Genomic DNA, 27,560 nt, shown 5'->3' with positions numbered 1-27,560 from the left:
GGCCTCCCCTGCCCGCTGGGGGGGATCCGCACAGCAACGGTCCCGGGCCACAGACTCAGCGCCGGCCCCCACTGGCTCTCCCACCACTCCGGGCGGCTGGCGCTGGGACGTGAGGGGCAGCGGCCCCAGGCCCACGGGCCAGGCTGCTCCTCCGCTCTGGGGGCAGCCGGGGGGGCAGGAGCGGCCCCGCGCCCATCCTCACCCACGCACGCAAGCGCCTCCGGGGCCGGGCACGGGGCCGGGCTGGCAGCCAACAGCACCCAGCTGTGCAAGGGGCCGCAGCCGCCAGCCAAGGCTACTGCCAGGAGGGCGCTCCCCACCTTCCTCCCCCGTGCCGCTCCCCACCCGCCCCGCCCCCTCTTACCCCTCCCCCGCGCCGCTCCCCACCCGCCCCGCCCCCTCTCACCCCGCCCCCCGCGCCGCTCCCCACCCGCCCCGCCCCCTCTCACCCCGCCCCCGCGCCGCTCCCCACCCGCCCCACCCCCTCTCACCCCTCCCCCGCGCCGCTCCCCACCCGCCCCCGCACCGCCCCCGCGCCGCTCCCACCCCTTTTCTGCAACACTCCCACCCCTTCCCCGCACTGCTCCCGCCCCCGTGCCGTTCCTGCCCCCGCACCACCCCCGCCCCGCCCCCACCGCTCCCACCCCTTCCCCGCCCCACTACTGCCCCGCCCCCACGCCGCTCCCATCCCTTCCCACCACTCCCGCCCCTTCCCATCCCACTACCACCCTGCCTCCACCCCGTCCCCACACCGCTCCCACCCTGCTCCCATCCCACTACTGCCCCTCCCCCATGCTGCTCCCACCCCGCCCCGCTACTGCCCCACCCACCACCAGGCCACTATCGCCCCGCCCCCACGCCATCCACATGCCGCTACTGCCCTGCTTGCCACCGCCCTGCTCCCTGCCCCACTGCTCCCACACTACTCGCCCCCCGCCGCTACCATCCCACTCCCCACTGCTCAGCCCCCCTACCGCTAAAGCCCGCCCCCTTACCACTACCACCACACCCCCACACCACTGCCCCCTGCTCTTCCCCCTGCCCACACCCACACCACTACCACCCCGCCACCATACCGCTATTGCCCCACCCGCCCCCACAGGCTACTGCCCTGTCCCACACTGCTCCACCCCCCCGCCACTACCACCCTCCCCCTGCCATTACTGTTCTGTCCCCAAACTGCTACCACACCACCCCCACGCATCCCCCCACGCCGCTAGGGCCCAGCCCCCCATGCTGCTACTACCCCCCACTGTCCACACCACTACCGCCCCACCCCCTTGGCCCCCACAGTCCCCACCCCTGACTCTGCCTCCTTTGAAGCCAGCCTGGGGAAGCCCCTGCCCCTCTCCTGTGCGGGGGGGTGGGCCCTGGCCTGCAGCAATGCACATGGAGCTGGGGATGGGCGCATGCAGCGGATGGGGCGGAGAGCGAGCAGCAGTGAGGGGGGTACCTGCTCCTCCACTCAGCCTCCGATCCTTCAAGTACGCAACTACGGGAGAGACAGAGGGGCGGGGGGAGGGGGCGTGGGGAGAGAAAGAGAGCGTCAGGCGGCGATCCGGCCCCACCCCACGGGACCCGGCAGCCACAAAACGGAGAGCGCGGGCGAGAGAGCCACACAGCTGGTGGGACACGTCACACCCCCCCCACACCCGCATTCACACCCCCGGCCCTCGCTCCCTCCCAGGGCTGGCAGAGTGATCCAGACAAGGCAAGGGGGGCTCTGACTGGACACAGCTCAGCCCCGGGGCTCTGCCTGTCGCGTGGGCCTCGGCGAGGGGCAGCCGGCAGACCATTCTGCTGCTTCCTGGCCCCCCCGCCACAGCCTGAAAGACGGTTCTGCTGCTTCCTGGCCCCCCCGCCCCCCCGCCACGGCCTGAGAGACGGTTCTGCCGGTTCCTGGCCCTCCCACCCCCCCAACCGCCTCCTACGGCCTGAGACACACAGCTAACGCCCTTGGCCATGGGGCCGGCGCCTGAGGTGCCCGCAGCTCCCGCCAGTCTGTGGGGAGACCAGACCTGGGGGCTGGGTTTTTGTAAGGATGAGGGGCTCCCTGGCCCCCCTCCCGGGAGAGCAGACGGGCCTCGGCAGGTGACACAAATTCACCTGCAAAGAGCAGCCGTGGCCACGGGGCGTGGCGCCCGGAGAGCCCTGGGGGGGGGCAGCCATGTGGTCTCCCTGAGTGTGGTTTCCTGCCCCATAACTAGCTCGGTCCTGTCCCCGCCCCCCGTCATGGGTCCCCTCGGCCCAGGAGCCTGGCAGGAGTTTGCGGCCCACCCTCGCAGCGGCTCTGAGCGGGCAGGGCAGTGGGCAGCCGTGCCGGGGGGTCCCGCACCATGCCAGGCTGGGCGCGCAGAGCCGCCGAGATGGGACCCTCACGCACACGCCGCAGTGGGAAAGGCACCGGGGCAGCGGCACGTTCCCACCCCTCACGTCCCCCCCGGGCGGCCCTTCCCCCGGCCCCCGTACTTACTGTAGCCCATCCCCTGCAGGAAGTACTTGAAGGCTTCCGTCAGCTTCCCAGGCTGTGGGAGGAAAAACGAGGCTGAAGGGGCAGGAGAGACGCTGGCGGCTGCTGACTCACTGGGGGGGGGTCTCACCAAACCCGGGGCTCTCAGAGGCGGTGCCCCCTCTGCGGGGCTGGAAGTCGGGATGCCCCGGGGAGGGGCAGCTTTGACCCTGGCCTGACTGCGCCCTTCCTCCACCATTAGACAGGGCTGGGGCTGCCCCACCCCCGTGGGGGCAGAGGAGAGGAGGGGCCCCCCCAGGGCAGCGCAGGGGTCCCACCTCCCCCTCCAGAGCCGGCCGGCGCTCTCCTTCGCCCTTGGCTCCAGGAGCCGCAGAGCCAGGGTAGCATGGAGCTGAGACTTGGGGGGGGGGGGGGGCGACTCACCTGAGTGACCTGTGGGAGCCCCCCCGAGTCGGCCATCTGAAGGGAAATGGAACTCGGTTAGTGGAGACCCCGGGGACGCCTGGGCCAGCGTCCTGCCCCCCCGCGGCGCCAGCCCCACAGAGACCCTCTTCCAACCCCCTGCTCCGCCGCCCCCGGGAAGCAGCGAGGTGGCCGGCGCCCATCAGGATGCCCAGAGAGCCCTGTCCCGGACAGGACAGAACCCCCCGTCATTCGGTCGGGGGCCGTCTATGCCTGCCAGGGCCCAGCTGTGTCCAGCTGTCAATCCCCCCTCCCTGGCCGAGGGAGCAGAGCTGTGGGGGGCAGGGCAGGCAGGAGAGGTTGGGCACAACGGGGTGGGGGGCTGGCCTGAGAGAGACTGGCAGAGCTGGGGGGCAGGGCTGGTGCAGCTGAGGGGCGCTGGCAGAGCCGGGGGGGGGGGGGGAGGACCGGTGCAGCTGAGGGGCGCTGGCAGAGCCGGGGGGGGGGGGGGGGAGGACCAGTGCAGCTGAGGGGCGCTGGCAGACCCGGCGGGGGGGGGGGGGGGGAGGACCGGTGTAGCTGAGGGGCGTTGGCAGAGCGGGGGGGGGGGGGGGAGGACCGGTGCAGCTGAGGGGCGTTGGCAGAGCCGGGGGGGGGGGGGGGGGGAGGACCGGTGCAGCTGAGGGGCGCTGGCAGACCCGGCGGGGGGGGGGGGGGAGGACCGGTGCAGCTGAGGGGCGCTGGCAGAGCCGGGGGGGGGGGAGGACCAGTGCTGCTGAGGGGCGCTGGCAGAGCCGGGGGGGGGGGAGGACCAGTGCAGCTGAGGGGCGTTGGCAGAGCCGGGGGGGGGGGGAGGACCAGTGCTGCTGAGGGGCGCTGGCAGAGCCGGGGGGGGGGGGGGAGGACCAGTGCTGCTGAGGGGCGCTGGCAGAGCCGGGGGGGGGGGGGGGAGGACCGGTGCAGCTGAGGGGCCCTGGCAGAGCTGGGGGGGGGGGAGAGGACCGGTGCAGCTGAGGGGCGCTGGCAGAGCCGGCGGGGGGGGGGGGGAGGACCGGTGCAGCTGAGGGGCGTTGGCAGAGCCGGGGGGGGGGGGGGGGGGAGGACTGGTGCAGCTGAGGGGCGTTGGCAGAGCCGGGGGGGGGGGGGGGGGGGAGGACCGGTGCAGCTGAGGGGCGCTGGCAGAGCCGGGGGGGGGGGGGAGGACCGGTGCAGCTGAGGGGCGCTGGCAGAGCCGGGGGGGGGGGGGGGAAGACCGGTGCAGCTGAGGGGCGCCGGCAGAGCCGGGGGGGGGGACACCGGTGCAGCTGAGGGGCGCTGGCAGAGCCGGGGGGGGGGGGGACCAGTGCAGCTGAGGGGCCCTGGCAGAGCTGGGGGGGGGGGAGAGGACCGGTGCAGCTGAGGGGCGCTGGCAGAGCCGGCGGGGGGGGGGGGAGGACCGGTGCAGCTGAGGGGCGTTGGCAGAGCCGGGGGGGGGGGGAGGACTGGTGCAGCTGAGGGGCGTTGGCAGAGCCGGGGGGGGGGGAGGACCGGTGCAGCTGAGGGGCGCTGGCAGAGCCGGGGGGGGGGGGGGGAGGACCGGTGCAGCTGAGGGGCGCTGGCAGAGCCGGGGGGGGGGGGAAGACCGGTGCAGCTGAGGGGCGCTGGCAGAGCCGGGGGGGGGGGGGGGGGGGGGGAGGACCGGTGCAGCTGAGGGGCGCTGGCAGAGCCGGGGGGGGGGGGAGGACCGGTGCAGCTGAGGGGCGCTGGCAGAGCCGGGGGGGGGGGGGGAAGACCGGTGCAGCTGAGGGGCGCCGGCAGAGCCGGGGTGGGGGACACCGGTGCAGCTGAGGGGCGCTGGCAGAGCCGGGGGGGGGGGGGGGGAGGACCGGTGCAGCTGAGGGGCCCTGGCAGAGCTGGGGGGGGGGAGAGGACCGGTGCAGCTGAGGGGCGCTGGCAGAGCCGGCGGGGGGGGGGGAGGACCGGTGCAGCTGAGGGGCGTTGGCAGAGCCGGGGGGGGGGGAGGACTGGTGCAGCTGAGGGGCGTTGGCAGAGCCGGGGGGGGGGGGAGGACTGGTGCAGCTGAGGGGCGTTGGCAGAGCCGGGGGGGGGGGGGGGGGGAGGACCGGTGCAGCTGAGGGGCGCTGGCAGAGCCGGGGGGGGGGGGGGGAGGACCGGTGCAGCTGAGGGGCGCTGGCAGAGCCGGGGGGGGGGGGGAAGACCGGTGCAGCTGAGGGGCGCTGGCAGAGCCGGGGGGGGGGGGGGAAGACCGGTGCAGCTGAGGGGCGCTGGCAGAGCCGGGGGGGGGGGCGGGACCAGTGCAGCTGAGGGGCGCCGGCAGAGCCGGGGGCATTGGGACAGGCATAGTGGGCCGGGCCAGGCCTCGCTGGCAGACAGAGGGAGACGGCTGCACCCGTCTCAGTCCCCAGCGCCACCCGCGGGCAGACGACCCACGTTACCTTCAGGAAAGTGGTGTTGGTCGGATCCAGCTTGGAGTTACACTCCACCTGCGCGGGGAAGAGCAGGGGGGTCAGGACGCGGAGCTCCGGGGACTCACGACCCTTCCCCAGGGCTGGCCCCGCGTGCGGGGTCCCCGGCAACGTTCAACCCAGGCGGGACGGCTTCCCGGCTCTGCTCCAGGCGTGGGGGGAGCAGGTCTCTGGCCCACAGCCGGGGGGCTCCCGAGGGTCCCGTCCGCCCAGCTCTGACAGGCCCGGAGCGCACGCAGGGCGCAGAGCCGGGGAGGGGGGGGGGTTCCGCGTTTGGCACTGGCAGCGCCCTGGGGGGCAGCGCGCCCCCCTCGCCGGGGCACCGTGTTCCCTCCCGTCCCTCCCTCCCCAGGCGGAGCCACTTTCGCTCGGCGCGCCCACGGGGGGGGGGGGGCGGGACACAGCACGGAACAACATTCATGGGCTGGGAGGGGCAGTCTGGGTGCCGGAGGGTGCTCTGGGGCGACAGCGGGGAGAGGACCCCCCCCCACTCTCTGCCTGCAGCAGCCCCTGGGTTGGGCAGCGGGGGCACCTCTCCAGAGCTGGGCCCCACAACAGGCGCCCCCCTTCAGCCCACCAGGTCCTGGCTGGTTTTGGGCCTGGAGGGGGAGGGGCTGACCATATCTGGGGTCACGCCAGGCTGCGGGGCCAGGGAGGTGGGGCCAGGGAGGTGCCCCTCCCCCCGCCCTGGCAAGTCCCCGAAAGGGTTCCCTGAGCTGACCAGGGCGCAGGGCTCGACGTGGGGTGAACCTGGGGGGCAGGCCTCGGGGAGAGCAGCCCTGCCTGCGGAAAGGGACCCGAGGTGGGGCAGCGCCCGAGGGAAGGGCTGGCTCCGTGGCAGTCGGGGAAGGGCCGGGACAGGAGCGTGCGAGGGTGGAGAGGGAACCGGGGCTGGCGCGGGGGAGAAAGGGAGGCGGAGGAACGGCGGGAGAACTCAAACCGCCAGATTTGGGGTTTCAACCAGCTTGAGAAGACACTGGCCTGCCGGGGGCGCGGGCAAGAGGAACAGCCCAGTGGAGACGGGCGGGCGCGGAGACAGGGCAGCGAATCGGGACGTCTGCCTTAGGCCGGGTTTAAATCCCCCCGGCGTGACGGCCGGTGCCTGGGAGCAGCCGGTGCGGAGGGTCTGGGTGACAGCGCGAGAGGCTGGGCAGGGGGGTATCCAAGTATCCGAGCGGGGGGGGGGGCAACCCCCCCCCCAACTTAGCCCCTTTACTCACCACCCCGTCTTCAGCAGGCGCGTTGTCCCCCACCACCAGCATGACCGGGCAGCTGGGAACACCAAGAGCGGGAGAGAGTCAGGGGCTTAGCCCTTCCCACCCGGTTCCAGCCTCCGCCCTGGGAGCAGGGTGTCACTTACCGGAGTGTTTTGGCGTTAGGGACAGTCCCAGGCCGGTTAATGTCCAGGTCTCTGCGGCTGAGGGGGAGAGAGGGGGCCAGAGGTTAGGGCCCAGAGCGAAACGGCGCCGCTCCCGGAACAGCCATGGGCAAAGCCGGCCAGCAGCTTCCCTCGCCAGGGGCGCTCCTGGAGGAGCAAGAGGGCAGCCGAGCCCAGCCCAAGTCGCAGCCACAGGGAGGGCCGGTCTCCAAAGCCCAGCGCGCGTCACAGCGGCACAAGCACCGAGCCCAGTGTCGGAGGGGCTAACGAGACACTTGGCCATCTTCCTCCTGCCAGCGCAACCCAGCCTCCCCCACCTGGCCCCCGGCCGCCTCCTCCCTGCCCCCCACTGCCCAGGGTGGGGCTGACTGACACGGCCCCTTGCCTTGTTCTCAAAACCCCCCTGGGCCGCACACCCCACCACGCTCCGGCGCAGAACGGCAGGCCTGGAAGGGTCCCCGGGAGGCCGTCAAGTCCACAGCAGGACCAAGCACCGACTAGCCCATCCCTGACAGGTGTGTCCAACCCGCTCGGAAATCTCCCCCGTGACGGAGATTCCACAACCCCCCTGGGTAATTTATTCCGGGCCTTAACCACCCTGGCTACCCCCACGGCGTCTCCTGCTCCTCCCCCAAGGAACAGCGCACGACAGTCGTGGCCTCTCTGCGGCACCAGGACCTGCCCGCTGGGCTGAGATCTCCCTGCCTTTCGCATCCCCCTGCCCCAGCTCACTATGGCCAATCGCTGCGAGGCACAATCGGGGCACCCCGTCAGGCGCCCCCCTGCATGTGGAAGGCCCAGTGGCAGCACAGAGCCCGCAGCCACCTGGAAGAGGTTCCGCCGCCCCTCGGGGAGCTGCTTTCGGACAAAGGGGCCGGCAGCCCAGGCTGCCCCGCCCCACTGTGGAGCGGCAGGGACGTGTGTGTGCATGTGCGTGCGCGTTACCCGTTGTACATGTTCCAGAACAGCTGCAAGTTGTACTGGTTCACCACGCTCCCGATCTGCTGCCGATAGCTCTGCACCAGCTCCGTGTTGCTCACCAGCTCCTCCTGTGCAGGCAGAGCCAGAGCAACGAGATCAGGAAGGCGGGGGCTCCTGGAACCCAGGGCAGGAAGGGCTCGGCTTGTGTGGGCCAGGGAAGGACAGGCTAGGGGGGCACAGGGACTGGTCTGAGTGTAAGGGGACGGGAGGGGGAAGACCCAGCGTTGCCCAGAACTGTCCAGGGCCGGGAGGGGGTTAAGTCTTGGGTCCAGGCCTGGTTATCCCCCGCAGGTCCCGGCAGCATGGCAGAGGGGATCACTAGCAAAGCCCCCGGGTGCCGATTCGCCAGCTGTTCGCTGGGGGGACTCTGTCCGGGCCATGCCCAGATCCTGAGCCGAGCAGGGCAGCTGCGACGTGTCCGGGGCGCCCCGCTTACCTGGCTGAAGAGGTGAGATAAGACGGTGTCAGGCAAAGAGCTGGTCAGGCCAGAGAGCTGTGGGCGGAGGAGACCACGAGTGTCACGCTGACGCCAGGCCCGCTCGTCCCCCCCCCCACCTTTGCCTCAGGCCCCCCCTCGCTATGGTCGCTGGAGACAGGCCCAGAGCCCGCGGGGAGGGCAAAGAGCTGCTCCCGCTCGGACCCAGCGCAGCAGAAAGGAGGAGGATGCGCTGGAGCCCAGGAACGCCTGCGGCACCGCAAAGGAGGTGGAAGGGTCCGAGACCCTCCCCCGCCTCGGGGCGCCGGCTGGAGCCTGGGGCAGCGCCCTGCACTGCCCGGCTCGAGGGCCGATCTCCTCAGGGAGGCTGGGTTCCTCCTGCACCCCCCGAACGTTCCTTCAGGCCCTTCCAGGGGACACCCCCCAGTTAGGCTCCGCCACACGCCCCGGCCCTCCTCTCCTGGGCACCGAGCCCCCAGGCCTGCGGGCGGCGAGACCAGGCAACACAGCCTGGGCATGGTTTGCCATCTGGGGCGCCAGACAGACCCCCGGGCCGGCCTGCGCCCGAGCGGCGGACGCTGCTCACCTTGGTGGCTGCCCAGTCAATCCAGCCTTTGCCGTTGGGGTCAATGTTCATCAGGACGAGCCCTTCCACCAGGTCTGGGAAGATGAGCTGCAGCCAAGCAGACACAGGCGATTGCTCCTGGGTACTGTCCAGCCCAGCTGGGGAGCTGAGCACGGGGCCGAGGTGGGGTTGGAGGGTGATTGCCCCCTGCCTCGGGAGGGAAGGGGGGGGATCACTGGCCGAGGCTGAACCCTGGCAGGACGAGGTGATATTGGCTGGACACAGGATGCTCTCAGATCCCCACTGACGGAGCATCTGGCACCCCAAGGCGAGGGGCGGATATGGGTTGGGGGTTATCCCAATACCCAGTGGCCAAAGACACCCTGGGGGCCCACCTGCCACTCCCGCCTTTCGAGCTCGATTCCCGCCACTCAGCGAGCTCCTGCTGGGGTGCACAGAGCGGCGCGGGATCCGCTCCCCCTCAGTGGCAGCCTGCCCTAAAGGATTCTGGGTTGCCCCACGGGATTCTGGGTAGCCCAGTTTTCGCCTGGACTGCCTGTTATTCGGGCTCCCCATCCAGTAAAAAAACAAACAGAAAATACCGGACATGCGAAATGGCTGGTATTTCCAGTTTTCCCCTGCCACGTCTGGCGGGAGAATGAGGGGCGCGGGGCCATTTAAAGGCACAGGGCCTTTTTTTTTTTCCTCAACAATGTTGGTCTCCCCCTCTTCCCCCCCCCCAACAAAATTTTTTCCCGGTGTTTTCTTTTTTGGGGGTGGTGGGGGGGGGGATTCATTATTTTTTGTTAAACCGTCTGGCAACCCTACTCCCAGACAGGGCTCACTTACAGCAAACTTGGCCAGGACGTAGGCTCCGGCTCCCACGCCGATTCCGATCACGTACTTGAACCTGAGAGACAGAGACAGAAGTGTCCGCGTGGGCTCCCAGCCGTCCTTGCTAGGCCTGTCTGGCTCTTCCCGGAGCCTTGAGGCAGGGGCAAGGAGCAGCCAAGAGAGAGGGAAACGAGGCTGAGGGCAGAGGAGAGATTCCCAGAGGGGCCGCCAGACACACCCTGGGCTGCTTCCCTTGCTCCCCTGCAATCCGAGTCCTCGTGGCGTACGTGAGCTGGGTAGCACCCTCTGAGAGGGCTCCCCGTGTCCTGCGTGAAGCCCCCACGACCAGCTCCACGCCCCAGTCCGCCTCTTCTCCGAATACCCTGCCCCCGCCCTCCCTGTCCGCGTCTGACCAGCGAAGCCTGTAAACCAAGGCCAGACGGGAAGGGAACAGAAGAGTCCGCGCCGCCCACGGGGCCCTGAGCCGCAGGCTCCACCCCGGGGCAGGGGGATGAGACGGGTACTCGGGCACCTTGGCCTATTCCCTGCGGAGTGGGCCCTGAAGGAAGCCGGCCAGGGCCAGGCACAAGGGTGGCTTTGGTGAGGCAGGACCTGGAGACTTGTTCTCCACAGGGCACCGATCGGCTGCTTCCTGCCGACGGGGGCTGGATTCAGAGACACGGGCCCAAGGGGACAGGCCCAGAGGGGTGTTTCCAGGGCATTCCCTTGCACTGGGAAGTGACTCTGGTCTGCGCAGCGACCCGGGGCCAGCTCAGTCTGGCAGCCGGAGCAGGAGCAGGGATCGGGCTGGGAAGCCAGGAACCCCCCGGTTACCTGGCATCCTTAGTCCCAGCTCTGAGCGCGCAGTGCGGGGGGGGGGGGGGGCGGCTTGTTCCCGATTTCCCAGCCCTGCGCCGCCTGCGCATCCCAACCCCCACCCCGCCACACGGCCGGAGGCCCCCGACACTCACCCGAAGTGCTGGACCACGCTGGGGAGCATGGCAGCCAACTGGTCCATGGATGGAAACTGGTACCTGGGGGCACGACGGGCACAGCGTGAACAGGAGGGCTGGGGGCAAGGCCATGCAGGGGCAGCCCTGGTTGGGGGGCTGGGAGAGCCAGGGGGGCTGTAGGCACCGACCCACACACCATGCCTCTAGGGAGGGAGAGCTTTTCCTCTCCCCCTCCCCACAGCCTGCCCCCCCCTTCTGCCACAGCCCTTCCCCTCCCCGCTCCGGGACACACAGCCATCCCTGTCCTGCCCTTCACCTCCCTGCCCAGGTGTGAGCCAAGGCCTGCGGCTGGAAGGGTCCCAGCAGAGACTAGGCCAGGCTGAGGGAGGCCAAGTCCCACGGGCGCTGCACTGCAGCAGCTCCTAGCCGAGGACACCGGCCGGGCGTTCCCGGCAGGACCCACCTTACGAACCAGGGAGAGGAGCCAGGCAGTCAGGCCGAGCCCCTGGCCACGACGAGCCGGGCCCCTCCCCGAACAGCAGCCTGGACAGGCTGGGGGGCCTCCGGTACCTACCCCTGGGGGAACTGCGAGGCTCCGGCCTGCTGCCCCGGGGCGTCCACGTGACACACCACGAAGTGCTTGGTGATCTCCTGCATGTCCTCGAAGTTGAAGAAGGTGTTGAAGCACAGCTTGTCTGCGCGGCCGGGGCGGCGTCCCGCGGAGGAAGGGAGAGAGGCCAAAGGTCAGAACCGTTCCACGAGGCAGGGAGCCGTTCCGCTTGTCGCGGTGAATGCTGGCGAGCCGGCACTTTCACCGCACACGCAAGCAACGACACTCCTCGGTGACTGTTGAGGTTGCACACCAGCCTCCCCTCCTCCCCTGCTGCTGCGGCATCAGAGGCAGCAGGGGGCGGGGAGCAGGCGGGAGGCGGCTCCGTGGGAGCCGGTGCTTGCAGGAGCTGGCTTAAAAGCTGGCTCCCCGCACATGCCGGCTCCTGCGGAGCTGCCTCCTTCACTCCCCCCCCCCCCCCCCCCCCCCCCCGCCCCGCGTGTAAACATCTTACTGCTGAAAGCGTCAGCGGCTACGCTTGTCTTAAAAAACGTTTGTAACATCCCCAACGTGGACCTGGGCAAGTCGCCCAGCCGGTAAGCGGCCTTGTTTTCAGAGCGGCCGGCCGTCTGCAGAGCTGCGTGGGACTGAGAATCCAGCCACCCTTCACGGGGTCTGTGTAGTCGTTTGGGCACCTGATTATACAGACCCACATTTTCAAGCTGCGCCCGCAGCACACGATTTTTCAAAGCGGCTTAAATGACTTGGGACCTCCCACCAAGCTGCAATTGGACGGGGCTGGCGTGCCTAACTCCCCTGGCCTCTGTCAAACCTTCCATCCCCTGTGGTGTGCCTCCCCCACCTGTCTTGGGAACGCCCTGTTCCCATCCCTCCCCCCCCTCCACCGGCCTGCTGGCTGCTCCCCTCCCCACTCTGCAGTGCTTCCAAGGTGACCTTCCTGCAGCAGGAGCTGCAGCTTTGCCTCCAGCCTGCCACCGGGCGCTGCTGGGACTGGGCAGGCTTTGGCGAACGCCCCATCCGGAGGGGAGGCCGGCCAGCGGGACCCTCCCCCCACAGGACCTGGGAGCACCCAGGCCCAGGGCTCCTTCTCACAGCTAGCGAGGAGAACAGGAGCCGGCCTCCCTCTCTGGGCAGGGCTCCTCTCTCGGCTCCAGAGCGGCCGGCATGAGGCCCTCCCTTTGCTTCCAGCTTCTCAGAGTGGCCCGGCCGGGCCGCAGAACTGACCCAATGCCCCGCCAATGTTCACCCAGGGCGCGGATCAAACCTTCCACCCTCCTCCACGGCGGAGCGCCCGGGCAGCGGCTTTCAGCTCCCGAGCTACCTGGGTCCTGGCGACTCCCCCTCCTTTTCCCCAGCGGGGTCCCTCCTGGGCGTGGCCGTGGGGGAAGCGCCCCCTGCTGGGGAACAGGAGAGGACTTTGGCCAGCACCGAGTTCACTTGTTTCCAATTAACGGCCGCGTGCCATTCCCTTGGCCAACCGGTGTCTCTCAACAGACTTTTCATTTAGGACGAATAACAGAGTCATGATAGGGCAAGGAAAACATCACGGGCTGCTCCTGTGGTTTGGACTGCCCTCGTAGGAACCCAAACGGGGTTTTTTAAATAGACAAGAGTCTCACCTACAACAACATGAATTGGATGATGTGAGACACTTGTCTATTTAAAAATACAGACTTTGGATTTTATACCCCTACGTAAAGTGCCCTCTGCCTCAGCTCAGGAACTGGGTTCCTCTTACCCAGCCTTCCGCATGCTATTTTATTTTCAAGGCAACTTTGGAGGGTCTTTGCTGTGTAGGGGGAGATAATTCTACCCTGAGCTAACTCTAAAGAGGAACAGGGCAGGGATCTTTCAGTAAAAGCTTTTTCTCAGCAAAAAATGTGGATTCGGTGACACCAAAGTCTCACAAATGTGCGCTGGAGCTGCCAAATGGTTTTGGCTAAAAAAAAAAAAACCCCTAAAACTCCACCATATGGCTAAACCCAAGAGGGTTCAACATTTTCAAAACAAAACGTGGTGATTTTCCATTCAAGGTTCCGTTTCCTTTACAACAAAACCGTGCGCAAAGAGCCCGCCCCCAAAAGAAGCCAACCCTTTTGTTTGGACAACATCAACGCTTCGGCGCCGCCCCCAACGGCTTCCTGCGGGGCGCATCGGCCAGCGTTTCGAAACATTTCGTTTGCGAGTCAATTCCCAACAAGTTCTTCCCCCGGGGTTTTTGACGTGCCAGAGAACTGAAAAGCGATTAGTTGCCCAAGCCTCCTTGGAAGTCCGCAGAGATCCCTACCCTGGGTACAATTATTGCCAAGTCATTAGTGTATTCGGCAAGGGTTAGCCTTCCCGGCATGGATGCAACCCGTTGGCGTCGCTCCCTGCTTCCTGAGGGAATTGGATAAGAAGGGCTTGGCCTCAGATTCTCCCCGAGGGCAACTAAACGGCAGCTGTCGTGGGGACCACGTGGGTGGGAGGGATTGCGGCAAAGCTAAGGGACTGCAAGCTCGGAGCTCACTGACTTCCCTGGACTTTAGTGTGGGAGAAGGAAAAAAAAAAATCGATCCAGGCCAAGTTGCCACCCCTGTGGCCAGCTGCATCTTGGAAGTAGCTGCAGGAGCTGTTCCACATGCTGGGATGGATATTAGCCAATCAGAGTCGAGAGATTTGTATATTCCAAGTTTGAGAAAACATTGTATAGTGCTTATGCAAATCCGTGTGATCTGATTGGTCCATCACGACTGCCATTCATAGACTCATTAAGGCCGGAAGAGACCTCAGGAGGCATCGAGTCCAACCCCCCGCCCAAAGCAGGACCAACCCAACTCCATCACCCCAGCCAGGGCTTTGTCCAGCCAGAACTTAAACACCTCTAGGGATGGAGACTCCACCCCCTCCCTAGGGAACCCAGCCCAGCGCTTCCCCACCCGCCTAGGGAAATAATGTTTCCTTATATCCAACCTAGACCTGCCCCACTGCGACTTGAGCCCATTGCTCCTTGTTCTGCCACCTGCCCCCACTGAGAACAGCCTCTCTCCAGCCTCTTTGGAACCCCCCTTCAGGGAGTTGCAGGCTGCTCTCAAATCCCCCCTCGCTCTTCTCTTCCACAGACTAAACAAACCCAAATCCCTCCGCCTCTCCTCATAGATCATGTGCTCCAGCCCCCTAAGCATTTCGGTTGCCGTCCGCTGGACCCTCCCCAATGCGCCCACATCCTTTCAGTAGCGGGGGGGCGGGAGGGAGGGAGTGGGGAAGGGCCAGAACTGGACACAATACTCCAGATGTGGCCTCACCAGAGTGGAATAAAGGGGAATAATCACTTGTCTAAATCTGCTGGCCATGCTCCTCTTAATGCACCCTCATATGCCATTTGCCTTCTTGGCTACAAGGACATCCTGCTGACTCATACCCAGCTTCTCATCCACTGGAATCCCCGGGTGCTTTTCTGCCAAACTGCTGCTTAGCCAGTCGGTCCCCAGCCTGGAACAATACTTGGGATTCTTCCGTCCCAAGGGCAGGACTCTGCACTTGTCCTTGTTGAACCTCATCAGATTTCTTCTGGCCCAATCCTCCAATTTGTCTCGGTCACTCTGGACCCTCTCCCTGCCCTCCAATCTATCTACCTCTCCCCCTAGCTTAGTGTCATCCGCAAACTTGCTGAGGGTGCGATCCATCCCCTCATCCAGGTCATTCATAAATCAGACTACAGCCATTCACATCATGGTTGCTGCTTGACAGCCACCCAGCGATGCTTCTGGTCCCATTGTAGCCAACGGCAAAACTCCCATGGACTTCGGCACGGTCTGGATTTCACACATCCAGTTTGGGGAATTGCGTTAGTACAATTCTGCACCCAGGACTGTGTTCTGGAGACACTCCATCTCCAGGTGATCGAAAATAATCAATTCACTAGAGAGTCCTGGAAGGGGCCTCAAGAGGTCATCGAGTCCAGTCCCCTGCCCATGAGATGGAGCTGGACCAGCAAGAATGGGTTGATGGGTAGGGGACTGGACTGAGACTCCAAAGAGCTTGTCTCAGCCAGAATCTGGCTACGTCTATTCTGAAAAAAACATCCCCCTCCCCCACAACAGCAAGTCTCACAACCCAGATCAACCGACTCCCAATGCGGAGCGGAAAATAGCCGTGGAGACGTTCTCGCTGGGGTGCTGGGACTATGCTTATGAATATGCATAACTGGACATGCCTTATGCAGAATACTGTGTGTAAGGGATTGTGTGACAAGTTTGTGATCTACCAAATAGGATTTTCCCTCCTGTGGGCAAGGAGCATTCCTGGATCTGAAGTCAGAAATATGAAGTGTCAACCGGTTTTGCTAATGTAGACGGGCCGAGGGCCATCAAGGGCATTTCAGGAATTGATGGCTCATGGGTAAAGATAATGATCTGTAAAGAGGTTTGTTTTTCCTACAAACCAGCCAGCAGGTGCTCAGAGTCCCCACAAGGGTGTGTGTTTGGGTCACCTTTGCTGGGACCCACTACGGATGTGGCACGTTTCCACTGAAAGCGAGAAAAAGTTTAAATTGAACACAAAGGGTTCCTGCCTTTGACAAAAATCGCTATAAAAGGTGGTAAGCCAAACAACAGGGGCCCTGCCAGACGTCCCTGCCTATCACCCACGGCGGCGGCTGGGAATATCTACAACAGAACAGGGGAAAGGAAAGAAATTTCCTGGAAGTGGGGGTGAAATATTCCATGAAACCCACTTCTTACTGTATTAAGCTTTCAGGGTTTTTTTGCTTAGTAACTCAGCGTCTGCATTACGCTTCTGTGGGCTGCGACCCCCATCTCTGACCCAGGGCTGGAGGCCAGAGGGCCTAGCACAGCAGGGCAGAGGGGTGCCCAGGAGGGCCCGAAGGTTGACACAGTGGTATTTCAGCACATCAGCTGACAGTCTCAAGGGGATCTTTGTGACTGAACCCATCACAGGACCCTGTGTGTGACCTCAGGCAAATCACTTAACAAGCATACCTAGCTCGGATTTGGCACTTTTCAGCTACAAAGGAAGGTGGTCTCGTTATGCCCATTTCACAGATGGAGGAACTGAGGCAAGCCAAGATCACCCAGCAGGCCAGTGGCAGAGTTGGGAATACAACCTGGGTCTCCCAATTCCTAACTCCAGCGCTTTAGCCCTTAGGCAACACTACTGTGATTCGTCCCTGCTTTGCAACATGGGGATAATAGGGCTTCCCTACCTTGCAGGAGTTGGGAGGATAAAATCCATTCAGGATGGAGAGCTGCTGAGAGATTATGGGACCGAGGGCCATATAAATACCTAGATAGATAATTAGCAAAATATATTTTTCCCTTTCGTCCAAGATGCTTTAACATTCACTCTGGTTACATCTTCACTGCGCAGAAAATATGCTAATGAGGTCATGACGTATGCTAATGAGTCCCTGATTAGCATATTTCCTGCCGGAAGAACTCGCAGTGAAGATGTAGCCTCAGACTAACAGACACTATCCTGGCTCTTCAAAAAGCCTCCGTTCGGTTTGGTTTTAAGTAGGAACTCAGTGCTCGTCAATGGAATTCACCCTCGCCTAGAAGGCAGGTCCCAGGGTGGAGGGCTGAGCAGAACAGTTACATCAAAATCGGACAGCCTCACAGGTAGACGGGTTATAAAAACAGGACGTACACGTTTTCCCTCATGAACTTTTAGTTCAGTTTTGAGGTTCTCTCAAAAGTCGCAGTGTTGCTTCCTCCAGAATCAGTTTCTCTCGTCCAAACACGTGAAAACTTTAAAAAGGCGAAACACCTGCACTTCGAAGGGGCCGGGTGAAAGCCGATTCCAATAAAATTTGGGGACCAGCAAAATGATTTAGAAAGAGCACGCAAAGCGCTTCTTCTCAACCACCTGAAAAAACACCCCACGCTCTCGGGAGACAAGCGTGGGAAACGCCAGAGTTACCTTGGTCTTTCCCAGAGCCGCCATGAATCAGCTGCAGACCTGACTCCGAAATCCTGATTCCAAGTCCTCTTCCTACATGAGGTTCCGTCCCAGGGTCAATCACAGAACCTGCCTGTCCTAATTCGCGGGCCCTTGCTGTAACCACTAGACAGCACTCCCTGGCTGTGCAGCCGAGAGGACAGATCGCAGCTAGAGCCCAGAGGTGATGTTCTAGGCCCAGAGAAGTCAGTGGATAAACTCCCTTTGCTTCCGTGAGTTCACGCCGGGTGCAGAATCTCTGGAGATTTCACACAGAAGCCAACTGGGCCACGTGGTGATTGGGCTGCTCCAAGCCAGCATCACCAGTTAACAAAGCCCCTGGCCGGTTTGGGGGACTGGAGAGCACATTACCAGGTCACCGTTCGTCCCCTCCCCAGTGCTCAGTCCAACCACATCAGCAGCACAGTGATGCTAGAGACAGAGGCTCAGGCATTCCCATGATGGAGCAGACCAAGGCTCCATCTTCTCCTGCTTCCTCCATCAGTGGCCAGCCTGGGTTCCTTAAGAGGACAGCGAAAAAACCTCCACATGTCACAACTAGCCATGAATAATACAGAGCCATGGAGGGAGAGGGGGGCTCCCTGCCCCTCGCTGGGGCTCACGTGTGATTAGGGCCCATTGCAGCTTCTTACATCCCTGGTGACCCTTACTCGGCGTCAACCAATACACTGCAGCAGTGAGTTCCACAGATATCATGAGCCTGCCTGCAACCGTGATCAGACATTCAAAGGGCGAGAGCGTTGCATCCCAGGGACCAGCACCTGTGGCGCTGCACCGTGTGCTTGCTCTCGACAGGTTGCACCGGTAACCTCTGCTACTTACGCTTGGTGCCAACCCCCACAGGGCACCACAAAACACTGGACTCCTTGGGAGTAACACTGAGCAGACTGACCGGGATGGAAGGGGTGTACTTACGGTTGAGTCCAACATCATGGTAGGTCAGGATGGCCGGGCGGTTTCCCTTCGGGGACCCCCGAATGACCACATGCAGCAGCCCGTACGGGGTCTCAATGTCATGCTCCTGGGAGAGAGAGACGAGACAGGGTTATGTGTCGTCCCGCCTGGGGGTCACTCTGTTACTGGGAAAGAAAGGGACCAATGACAACGTTGGCCCTACATCACGCGGGGATGAACGGAACCGGTGACAGCCTCACCAGCCTGCAACAGACACACACCTGACACTGACACGCCCAGCAGTGTGTATACACACACACATGGCCTTTGCACGCACACCGCGCTGGCCCACTGCTGGTGCCCGATCCGCCAGACAGACAGAGCCTCACACGCAGATGCCCATGTACCCATGCTTGTGCTTCCACTCACAGGCCCGGCAACCCTGCTCTTCTACAGATTTTCCCCAAACCAACTCCCATGAGTGCCACAGCCATTTCCACCGCATTGGATCTGACTGACGCAGATATCCCCCATGTCCTTCCAAAGACAGAAAAGGGGCAAGGGATTTTTAACAGCTGGGCCCCAAATCTGCACCCCTATCGGCATATGGCACTCGTGCCCAAATGACCAACTGGAAACACACGTGGGCATTTACATGCACAAAATATCCAACGGGTGAAAGCAATGGGACAAAGTGGGACACCATTAGCCTGTGGAACTCACTGCCGCTGGATATCAGTGGGACCAAGAATTAAGCAAGCTTCCAGGGGACTGGACTCAAGGCCACTTCCAGTTCTAGTATTCTACGAAAGTATCCAAAACCATGCCATATAAGCTCCCTTAGCAGGGACTTGCAGGAGGCTCTGGATTAGAGCAATCCAGAATTCCTGGGGGACTCATTGCCACTGATCAGATGTCACGGAAGGCGGGAGCAAGGCCTTCGATTGCATCTGAGGCTCTCTGCACCTTGTAGCGAACAAGTCAAACCTCACAGTGACGCTTGCCCAGACTAAGCCCGGTCTGTTGTGAACGGGCATGAACCATATGGCATATTCCATACGATGGCTGCCGTGTCTTTTCCAAAGAAATCTATCTGTACCTGCTCTCCCCATTCCCATTTGCCTCTTTCTTTGTTCATTTGTTTAGCCTACTGTTCTGAGACTGTCCGTGGAGAGACCCCGATACCTCAGAGGTCAGCACACCAAGAACCTTACAGTAACGAGATGTGGGATGCTCCGCCCCCCCCCCCAAATGTTTATCATCATTCATTCAGTAACTTTGGAGACTGCAGTTATCCATACCTATGTCCAATATCCTTTTGGATACTTGCTTAATTCTTGGCCCCACTGATATCCAGTGGCAGTGAGTTCCACAGGCTAACGGTGTAAAGAAAGGATTTCCTTCCCTCGGATTTGAATTTGCCACCGTTAAGGACACATGCATGACAAATCGCTGTATTCCACTCCCTCTTCTATTATTTCACAATAGGAAGCAATCAGGCTGCAGGGATTGGTCATTCCCATTGATTTCAACAGCTGCAGGCTTGTAATATGTGTGAAAGAGGCTACCCCAAATAATCCTTTGCCCTTCTCGGGACTCCTCCATCCGCGGAGGTCAAAGCTCTTGAGAAATATTAGGCTGATGTTCGTCTCATGGAGAAGGCTGCCACAAAGCCACCCTTCTGAAATCCTACTCAATCCCCACTTAAAACCCCTTCTGCTCTGGATACCTCCCCCTCCCCCTTGTGAATTAACTGTTAGTGAGGCAGCTACCAGGGTCTCTTTACAGAATGGGAAACTGAGGCTCAGCAAGGGAAAGCAACTTGCCCATGGTTACACAGTGAGTCAGTGGCAGCTCCTGGCCCCTGCGAAATGCACAGCCCTTCCTTGAAATTTCAACAGCATTAGGCCCTTATTAGCATTGATGTCTTGACACTCCAGAGAATAGCGGCAGCTTCACATAATCGCCTGTCGAGGGCCACACTCTTCCAAGGTACAAAGGGGGGGAGTGCGGGGTCTGGGATAGAGGTTGGGTGCAGAAGGGAGCTTGCGGTTAGGGACTGGGGTGCAGGAGGGAGTTGGGGTGAAGGAGGCAGTTGTGACCAAGGCAGGGAACTGGGGTGCAGGGGTTTGTTCAGGATCTAGGGGATCCTGGAGTGCAGGGGTTTGGTTCGGAACCTAGGGGAGGGCCCTGGGGTGCAGGAGTTTGGGTTGTGACCTAGGGTAGGAGTGGATTGTGATCTGGGGCAAGAGACTGGGGTGCCAGATCTGGGAGGGGGTACGGGTTCAGGAGGGGGGGCAGAGGGTTGGGGGAGGAAGAGGCTGGGGTGCCAGAGGCAGGCTCTGGCCAGGAGATTTACCAGCCAGCAGCCCACTGAGCTAAATGCTTGTAGATCTTAAAAAGTTTCTGTCAGCCAGCCAGCCTGCTCCACACCTGCACAGCCATGTGCTTGTGTGAATCACTGAGCCGGAGGGGAGGGGGGGCGTGGTGCTTCATGTGCTGCCTGTTATTCAAACAGGCAGCTCCCGTCGGCCAATTTCTGGCCAGAAGCTGGCCAATGAGATTGTGCTGGGGGTGGGAGCCGTGTCTGAAGTCTTCCCCCACTTCCTTGGAGAGGTCATCGAGTCCAATCCCCTGGAAGCTTGCTTAATTCTTGGCCCCAGTGATATCCAGCGGCAGTGAGTTCCACCGGCTAACTGCGACCCACTTTGTCCCACTGCTTGCACCCGTTGGCTATTTTAACAGTTAAAGAGGAACGGCCCTGCAGACACTTTCCTGAGCTGTGTGCGGGGCAAGCGGGGGAGTCTGGCTGGATCCAGTGGCTGGCAGACCAGATCCGACCCCCGGGCCGCATTTTGCCCAGGTCTGAGCTACGCCCATTTACATCAGCTGAAAGTCCAGCAGAGAGGAGCTCCTGCGGAGAGAGGCGCCAAATTGCAGACTCAAATTTAGCTCCAATTCACTGGCTTGAGAGCACACACAAGAGACGGGGGGAGATTGCAGGGACAGAATGACAAAGGGCCTGGGACACTGGTGCAGACTATTATAGCTGACTCAGCAGCAGGATCTCCAAGTGTCTTGCCAGGTAACTCCAAAGGGTCTCATGTGTCAGTCACTGTGATCCAGGAACCGCTTCGTGCCAGTTGGCAAGCAGCACAAAAGTGGGCAGAGAGGCTGCACGGATCCCTTGGGTCAGGTGTGTACATTCTAGGTCACCAAAGACCGGCACGTAAGGTCTCAAAAGAAAGCCAAAGTCACACTGGTCACCAACTTCATCACAGAACCATGGACAGAGGCTGTGTACAGAGCTGCAGATGCATAGGGAACACTGTATTCTCAGGTTAAGTCTACACTAGCAGGTTATTTCAAAATAACATATTTCATAAGATCATCAGAATGGCCAGACTGGGTCAGACCAAAGGTCCCTCTAGCCCAATATCCTGTCTGCCGACAGTGGCCAATGCCAGATGCCCCAGAGGGAGGGAACAGAACAGGTAATCCTCACGTGAGCTCTGTCCTGACATCCAACTGCCAGACAAACCGAGGACAGGGACATCATTCCTACCTATCCTGGCTCATAGCCATTGATGGATCTAACCTCCATGAATCTATCTAGCTCTTTTTTGATCCTTGTTAAAGTTCTAGCCTTCACTACATCCTCTGGCAAGGAGTTCCAAAGGTTGACTGCGCGCCGAGTGAAGAAAAACTTCCTTTTGTTTGTTTTAAACCTGCTGCCTATTCATTTCATTGAGTGACCCCTAGTTCTCCACACCAGTCATGATTTCGAAATAACTTCCAAAAGACCTATTACAAAATAAACATATTCCTCTACCAAAGCAGGGGTTATTATTTTGAAATAACCAGCTCATTATTTCGAAATAACGGGCTAGGTCGTGTGGATGCTCGCCTTGTTATTTCGAAACAAGGGGAGTTATTTCAAAATCACTCCCCAGAATAGACATGCCCTTGGAGTTTGCAGCTCAAGACTGGCCACGTTGCTGGCTCTTGGCACAGAAAGGAAGTATTACGATTCACAGCGGGTCTCCTCTCACCTGTCAGACCCCAGCGGGAATGAAGGATTGGCCGACTTTTGAAGAGAAAAAAGTACCCACCGGAGGCGGGGTGTGTGCCTGAGAGAAGAGATCCACTCTGGCCTCCTTCACTTAGGAAGGAAAACAGGCAGCGGGTTCACTTCATGAAAGAGGAGCCCCAACCGGACACAGCTGCGGGTGAATGGGTTCTTCAAGTGTAGGCTCTACAAAGCACGTTAGGAGTGTGTTCTGTGCAGAACCACGCTGCCCACGATCTGCCTATCCCTTGCCTCGCTGTGCTCAGAGAACGTTTATTCTTGGGCTGGCTCGTGCTGCCAGCCTGAGGTGAACCGGACAAGCGGTGCTTCTTTGGGAAGCACAGGCCGGGTCGTTCTCAGCGTGCCCGGTGGACGAGGTCTGGGCTCCACAGGGAACTCGGGAGGATTCAGGGGTAGACGGTGAGGAAGGGGCCTTCCAAGCCGGGGCAACGTCGCAGTCCTTCCTTTCCTGCCCTACGGACAGGGATGGTTCTGTGGCTGAGGGAAGGCTGGCCACACAGGTGCTCTGGTTCATGGTCATGCTACTCTCCACCACGAGGGATCCCATGGGGCCGAGCCAGGACACGTTGGAGGTGGGAAGCGGGAGGCCGCGATGCAGGATTCTGAAGTCACAGCGGACACGGTGGCCTCCGAAGAGAGGAACCGACCCCAGGGATGAGCTGCTAGAGGGTTCTGCTGGGGAATCCCGGGGGAGATTAGGGGCCCGTCTCCCAGACCCCCGTGATGCCTGGCCGGCTGTCTGAGCAGGCGCTGGCGTCCGAAATGCCAGAGGGGTTGCCAGGTCTAACCGGTGGGGGCTGGCGCAGCCCCGGCCTGCGGTGCAGGGAGGGGGCCACTTGCCTTCCCTTTAGTTAGTTAAACCGATTAGCCAGTTAAACGGGATTTCACCGGCACCCTCCGCCGGCCGGACCTGAGGAAGGCCCAAGAGTCCCCCCAGCCGTTCCAGGCCCACCTGCTTCCCAGGCGGGCTGGCTCACGCTCCTGCCTAGTGGGTCTCGCTGGCCCAGCCCGGAGCTGGCCAGGCTCTCACATCCCTTGCCCTCCAGAACGGCTCAGCACGCCCACCCCGGGACCTCCCGGCCGGCCAGCCAGAACGCTCCTTTCCTGCTCCTGGAGGAGGTAGCCGAGGCCAAGGGCCGAGTGACGGCAGACCCCGATCTGGTGCCACAACCCGGTGCCGCCGCCCTGGCAGTAGGGCTGATTCTCAGAGCTGGCCCCGGGCTCCGGCCATTGGTGTTCCCGCTCAGTGAAAACGAGGGCAACTGGCGGCCGGGATCCGCAGGCAGCTCAGCAAGAACGCCAGCCTTCCGGGGACCAGGCGGCCTGCCAGCGCCGGACCGGGGGAGGGGGACATGAGGGGAATAGCGCAGCAGGGGCGGTGGGGTTAAACCTGGAAGCTAAGTGCCAAGAAACCCCCAGCCCCAGCCCCGGGCAGTCGGCAGCCGCTGGAAACGCGCGAGCTCCTGGCGCTCCTCGGCCCTAATCTCTCTTGCGGGGGAGGGGAGTCATTGTCAGACAAAGAGAGTCACTTGCATGATTTCCAGAGCTTCTCCTCCCTCACCATCTGCTGCTCGGCCTCCCAGCTCCTGCGGGCCGCGCCAGCCTGCCCTGCCACACAAAGCCGGCCCTTGTCCTTCCTGGACCGCAGCAACCAGGGACTGCATCCCTGTACACGCCGGGGCGCTGCCTCCTCCTCCGGCCCCTAAGCTGCCCAGCCTCCCGGGGACCGCATCCCTGTACACGCCGGGGCGCTGCCTCCTCCTCCGGCCCCTAAGCTGCCCAGCCTCCCGGGGACCGCATCCCTGTACACGCCGGGGCGCTGCCCTCCTCCTCCAGCCCCTAAGCTGCCCAGCCTCCCGGGGACCGCATCCCTGTACACGCCGGGGCGCTGCCTCCTCCTCCGGCCCCTAAGCTGCCCAGCCTCCCGGGGACCGCATCCCTGTACACGCCGGGGCGCTGCCTCCTCCTCCGGCCCCTAAGCTGCCCAGCCTCCTGGGGACCGCATCCCTGTACACGCCGGGGCGCTGCCTCCTCCTCCAGCCCCTAAGCTGCCCAGCCTCCCGGGGACCGCATCCCTGTACACGCCGGGGCGCTGCCTCCTCCTCCGGCCCCTAAGCTGCCCAGCCTCCCGGGGACCGCATCCCTGTACACGCCGGGGCGCTGCCTCCTCCTCCGGCCCCTAAGCTGCCCAGCCTCCCGGGGACCGCATCCCTGTACACGCTGGGGCTCTGCCTCCTCCTCCAGCCCCTAAGCTGCCCGGCCTCCCGGGGACCGCATCCCTGTACACGCCGGGGCTCTGCCTCCTCCTCTGGCCCCTAAGCTGCCTGGCCTCCCAGGGACCGCATCCCTGTACACGCCGGGGCTCTGCCTCCTCCTCCGGCCCCTAAGCTGCCCGGCCTCCCGGGGACCGCATCCCTGTACACGCCGGGGCTCTGCCTCCTCCTCCAGCCCCTAAGCTGCCCGGCCTCCCGGGGACCGCATCCCTGTACACGCCGGGGCTCTGCCTCCTCCTCCAGCCCCTAAGCTGCCTGGCCTCCCGGGGACCGCATCCCTGTACACGCCGGGGCTCTGCCTCCTCCTCCGGCCCCTAAGCTGCCCGGCCTCCCGGGGACCACATCCCTGTACACGCCGGGGCTCTGCCTCCTCCTCCGGCCCCTAAGCTGCCCGGCCTCCCGGGGACCGCATCCCTGTACACGCCGGGGCTCTGCCTCCTCCTCCGGCCCCTAAGCTGCCTGGCCTCCCGGGGACCACATCCCTGTACACGCCGGGGCTCTGCCTCCTCCTCTGGCCCCTAAGCTGCCTGGCCTCCCGGGGACCGCATCCCTGTACACGCCGGGGCTCTGCCTCCTCCTCTGGCCCCTAAGCTGCCTGGCCTCCCGGGGACCGCATCCCTGTACACGCCGGGGCTCTGCCTCCTCCTCTGGCCCCTAAGCTGCCCGGCCTCCCGGGGACCGCATCCCTGTACACGCCGGGGCTCTGCCTCCTCCTCCGGCCCCTAAGCTGCCCGGCCTCCCGGGGACCGCATCCCTGTACACGCCGGGGCGCTGCCTCCTCCTCCGGCCCCTAAGCTGCCTGGCCTCCCGGGGACCGCATCCCTGTACACGCCGGGGCTCTGCCTCCTCCTCTGGCCCCTAAGCTGCCTGGCCTCCCGGGGACTGCATCCCTGTACACGCTGGGGCTCTGCCTCCTCCTCCGGCCCCTAAGCTGCCCAGCCTCCCGGGGACCGCATCCCTGTACACGCCGGGGCTCTGCCTCCTCCTCTGGCCCCTAAGCTGCCTGGCCTCCCGGGGACCGCATCCCTGTACACGCCGGGGCTCTGCCTCCTCCTCTGGCCCCTAAGCTGCCTGGCCTCCCGGGGACCGCATCCCTGTACACGCCGGGGCTCTGCCTCCTCCTCCGGCCCCTAAGCTGCCTGGCCTCCCGGGGACCGCATCCCTGTACACGCCGGGGCTCTGCCTCCTCCTCCAGCCCCTAAGCTGCCTGGCCTCCCGGGGACCGCATCCCTGTACACGCCGGGGCTCTGCCTCCTCCTCTGGCCCCTAAGCTGCACGGCCCCCCCAGGGACCGCATCCCTGTACATGCCGGGGCGCTGCCCTCCTCCTCCGGCCCCTAAGCTGCCCGGCCTCCCGGGGACTGCATCCCTGTACACGCCGGGGCTCTGCCTCCTCCTCCGGCCCCTAAGCTGCCCGGCCTCCCGGGGACCGCATCCCTGTACACGCCGGGGCTCTGCCTCCTCCTCCGGCCCCTAAGCTGCCCGGCCTCCCGGGGACCGCATCCCTGTACACGCCGGGGCTCTGCCTCCTCCTCCGGCCCCTAAGCTGCCCGGCCTCCCGGGGACCGCATCCCTGTACACGCCGGGGCTCTGCCTCTTCCTCCGGCCCCTAAGCTGCCCGGCCTCCCGGGGACCGCATCCCCGTACACGCCGGGGCTCTGCCTCCTCCTCCGGCCCCTAAGCTGCCAGGCCTCCCGGGGACCGCATCCCTGTACAAGCTGGGGCGCTGCCTCCTCCTCCGGCCCCTAAGCTGCCCGGCCTCCCGGGGACCGCATCCCCGTACACGCCGGGGCTCTGCCCTGCTCCTGTGGACCCTAAGCTGCCTGGCCTCCCGGGGACTGCATCCCTGTACATGCCAGGGCTCTGCCCTGCTCCTGTGGACCCTAAGCTGCCCGGCCTCCCGGGGACCGCATCCCTGTACACGCCGGGGCTCTGCCCTGCTCCTGTGGACCCTAAGCTGCCCGGCCTCCCTCCCCAGCATTCACTTCAGCGGCCAGGCCGGGGCAGAGACCCAGGCAGCTCTGCTTATGCCCGGTTCAACTCCAGCGGCCTGCCCTGCTGGGTTCGCTCCGTGTCTCCCGCCCCGGCGGAGTATTGATTTGGGGCAGGGATTAATGGAGGCTTGGCAGCGCTTGCAGCATGCACCAAAAGGGAGTGGGAGCTCAGAGCCCTGCAATGCGCTGGAACAGGCAGGAGGGAGGCAACCAGCCCCTGGAGACGGCGTTTGCCGCGGTAGTTCAGTGCCCCACAAAACCCGCCGGCTGCCCGAAGCGGCCGAGTTCCCCTGCTTGCTCGGAGGGCGGAACGGCTCCGTCGGGGTCTCAGCAGCTTCCGAGAACGGGGTGTTCCAAAGCGGCCGCGGTCACAGGGCGGGGAAACGATGCCCCAAGCCCCGGCCCCGCTGGCTGAAGGCGGCAGTGGGCCGCTCACAGCCGCGGGCCTGCAAAAATCCCCCCCCCCCCCGACAAAAACCTGCCAGGCCAGGCCCTGCCCCCTGAGCCACAGACCGTTGCAGCTTTCGGACGCGGCTAACGGGAGCCTTTGCCTCCATTCCCCTCAGTTCAAAGCATAAGAAGCAGGAGAGGGGGAGGGGAAGGGGCTTTTGCCCTGGATGCTTAGCGGGAACAGGCCAGGCCCGGATGTTCAGGCCGCAGGACTAAGCCTCACTCGTAGCTCGCTGCATGGGGTCTCAGCGCCCCACTGGGTGTGGGGCTGCTCGCACCCGCGCTGCTGGGCGTGAGTCACGGGTCAGAGAGCCTGTGCGGAGCTTCTGGGGCAGGGGGCGGCCTGGACTCCTTCCCCCGAGCTGCTCTCACGCCTGGCCTCGCGGCCAGACCTTAGCCAGGAGGAGGTCGCGGTGGGCGCCCGTGTCCAGCCCCCTGCGCACTGGGGCCCTGCCCAGGCGAGGCGCTCCGCGGGGGCCCTGAGAACACCCCTTCCGCCTCCCTCTCCCGGCCCCTGTGCCGACACCGGTTTGAGAGCACGTGTGGAAAAGTGCCCCACTCCGGGGCACAAGCGGTGTGCATGAGCCGGGTGGGGCTCACAGGCCCGGCTGCAGGCCAATCCCCTGCTTGCTCCAACCGCTGCCGTGTCCGCTAGCCACACGACTAGCGTGCTCTCTGCTTGCCCTCGCAGCTCCAGCCTGCGTCTCTCCAACACACTTCTCTCAGCCCCCCCCCGGGATCTCCCCGGATCGTGTACACACACGCTCTTCAGCTCCACTCCCCCCACTGCAGTAGGTAAGAAAGACTCATTCCCTCCAGGGAAACTGAGGCACAAAGATGCTATGGT

The 27,560-nt window shown here is 63.7% G+C and overlaps 1 protein-coding gene across 5 annotated transcripts in view; it reads right to left on the bottom strand.

Moving 5' to 3' along the window:
• The window catches only part of NDRG4 (NDRG family member 4), an 83,436-nt gene that overhangs the window by 1,400 nt on the left and 54,476 nt on the right, over positions 1-27,560 (bottom strand). For 4 of the 5 annotated variants that reach the window (XM_075940481.1, XM_075940480.1, XM_075940478.1 and 1 more), the window contains 13 exons: positions 17,929-18,034; positions 11,059-11,179; positions 10,503-10,565; positions 9,547-9,607; positions 8,719-8,805; positions 8,133-8,189; positions 7,661-7,764; positions 6,698-6,754; positions 6,558-6,609; positions 5,308-5,355; positions 2,894-2,929; positions 2,474-2,525; positions 1,454-1,492 (listed from right to left, as the gene is read on the bottom strand). In XM_075940481.1, the coding sequence (XP_075796596.1) occupies positions 1,454-1,492; positions 2,474-2,525; positions 2,894-2,929; positions 5,308-5,355; positions 6,558-6,609; positions 6,698-6,754; positions 7,661-7,764; positions 8,133-8,189; positions 8,719-8,805; positions 9,547-9,607; positions 10,503-10,565; positions 11,059-11,179; positions 17,929-18,034 (883 nt within the window). The remainder of the gene's footprint in view (positions 1-1,453; positions 1,493-2,473; positions 2,526-2,893; positions 2,930-5,307; positions 5,356-6,557; positions 6,610-6,697; positions 6,755-7,660; positions 7,765-8,132; positions 8,190-8,718; positions 8,806-9,546; positions 9,608-10,502; positions 10,566-11,058; positions 11,180-17,928; positions 18,035-27,560) is intronic. The other variant, XM_075940479.1, reaches the window with a different exon arrangement.

Source organism: Pelodiscus sinensis, chromosome 12, assembly GCF_049634645.1.
Source record: "Pelodiscus sinensis isolate JC-2024 chromosome 12, ASM4963464v1, whole genome shotgun sequence".
Taxonomy (NCBI): Eukaryota; Metazoa; Chordata; order Testudines; family Trionychidae; genus Pelodiscus; species Pelodiscus sinensis.
This window is presented reverse-complemented; position numbering and strand designations above follow the sequence as displayed.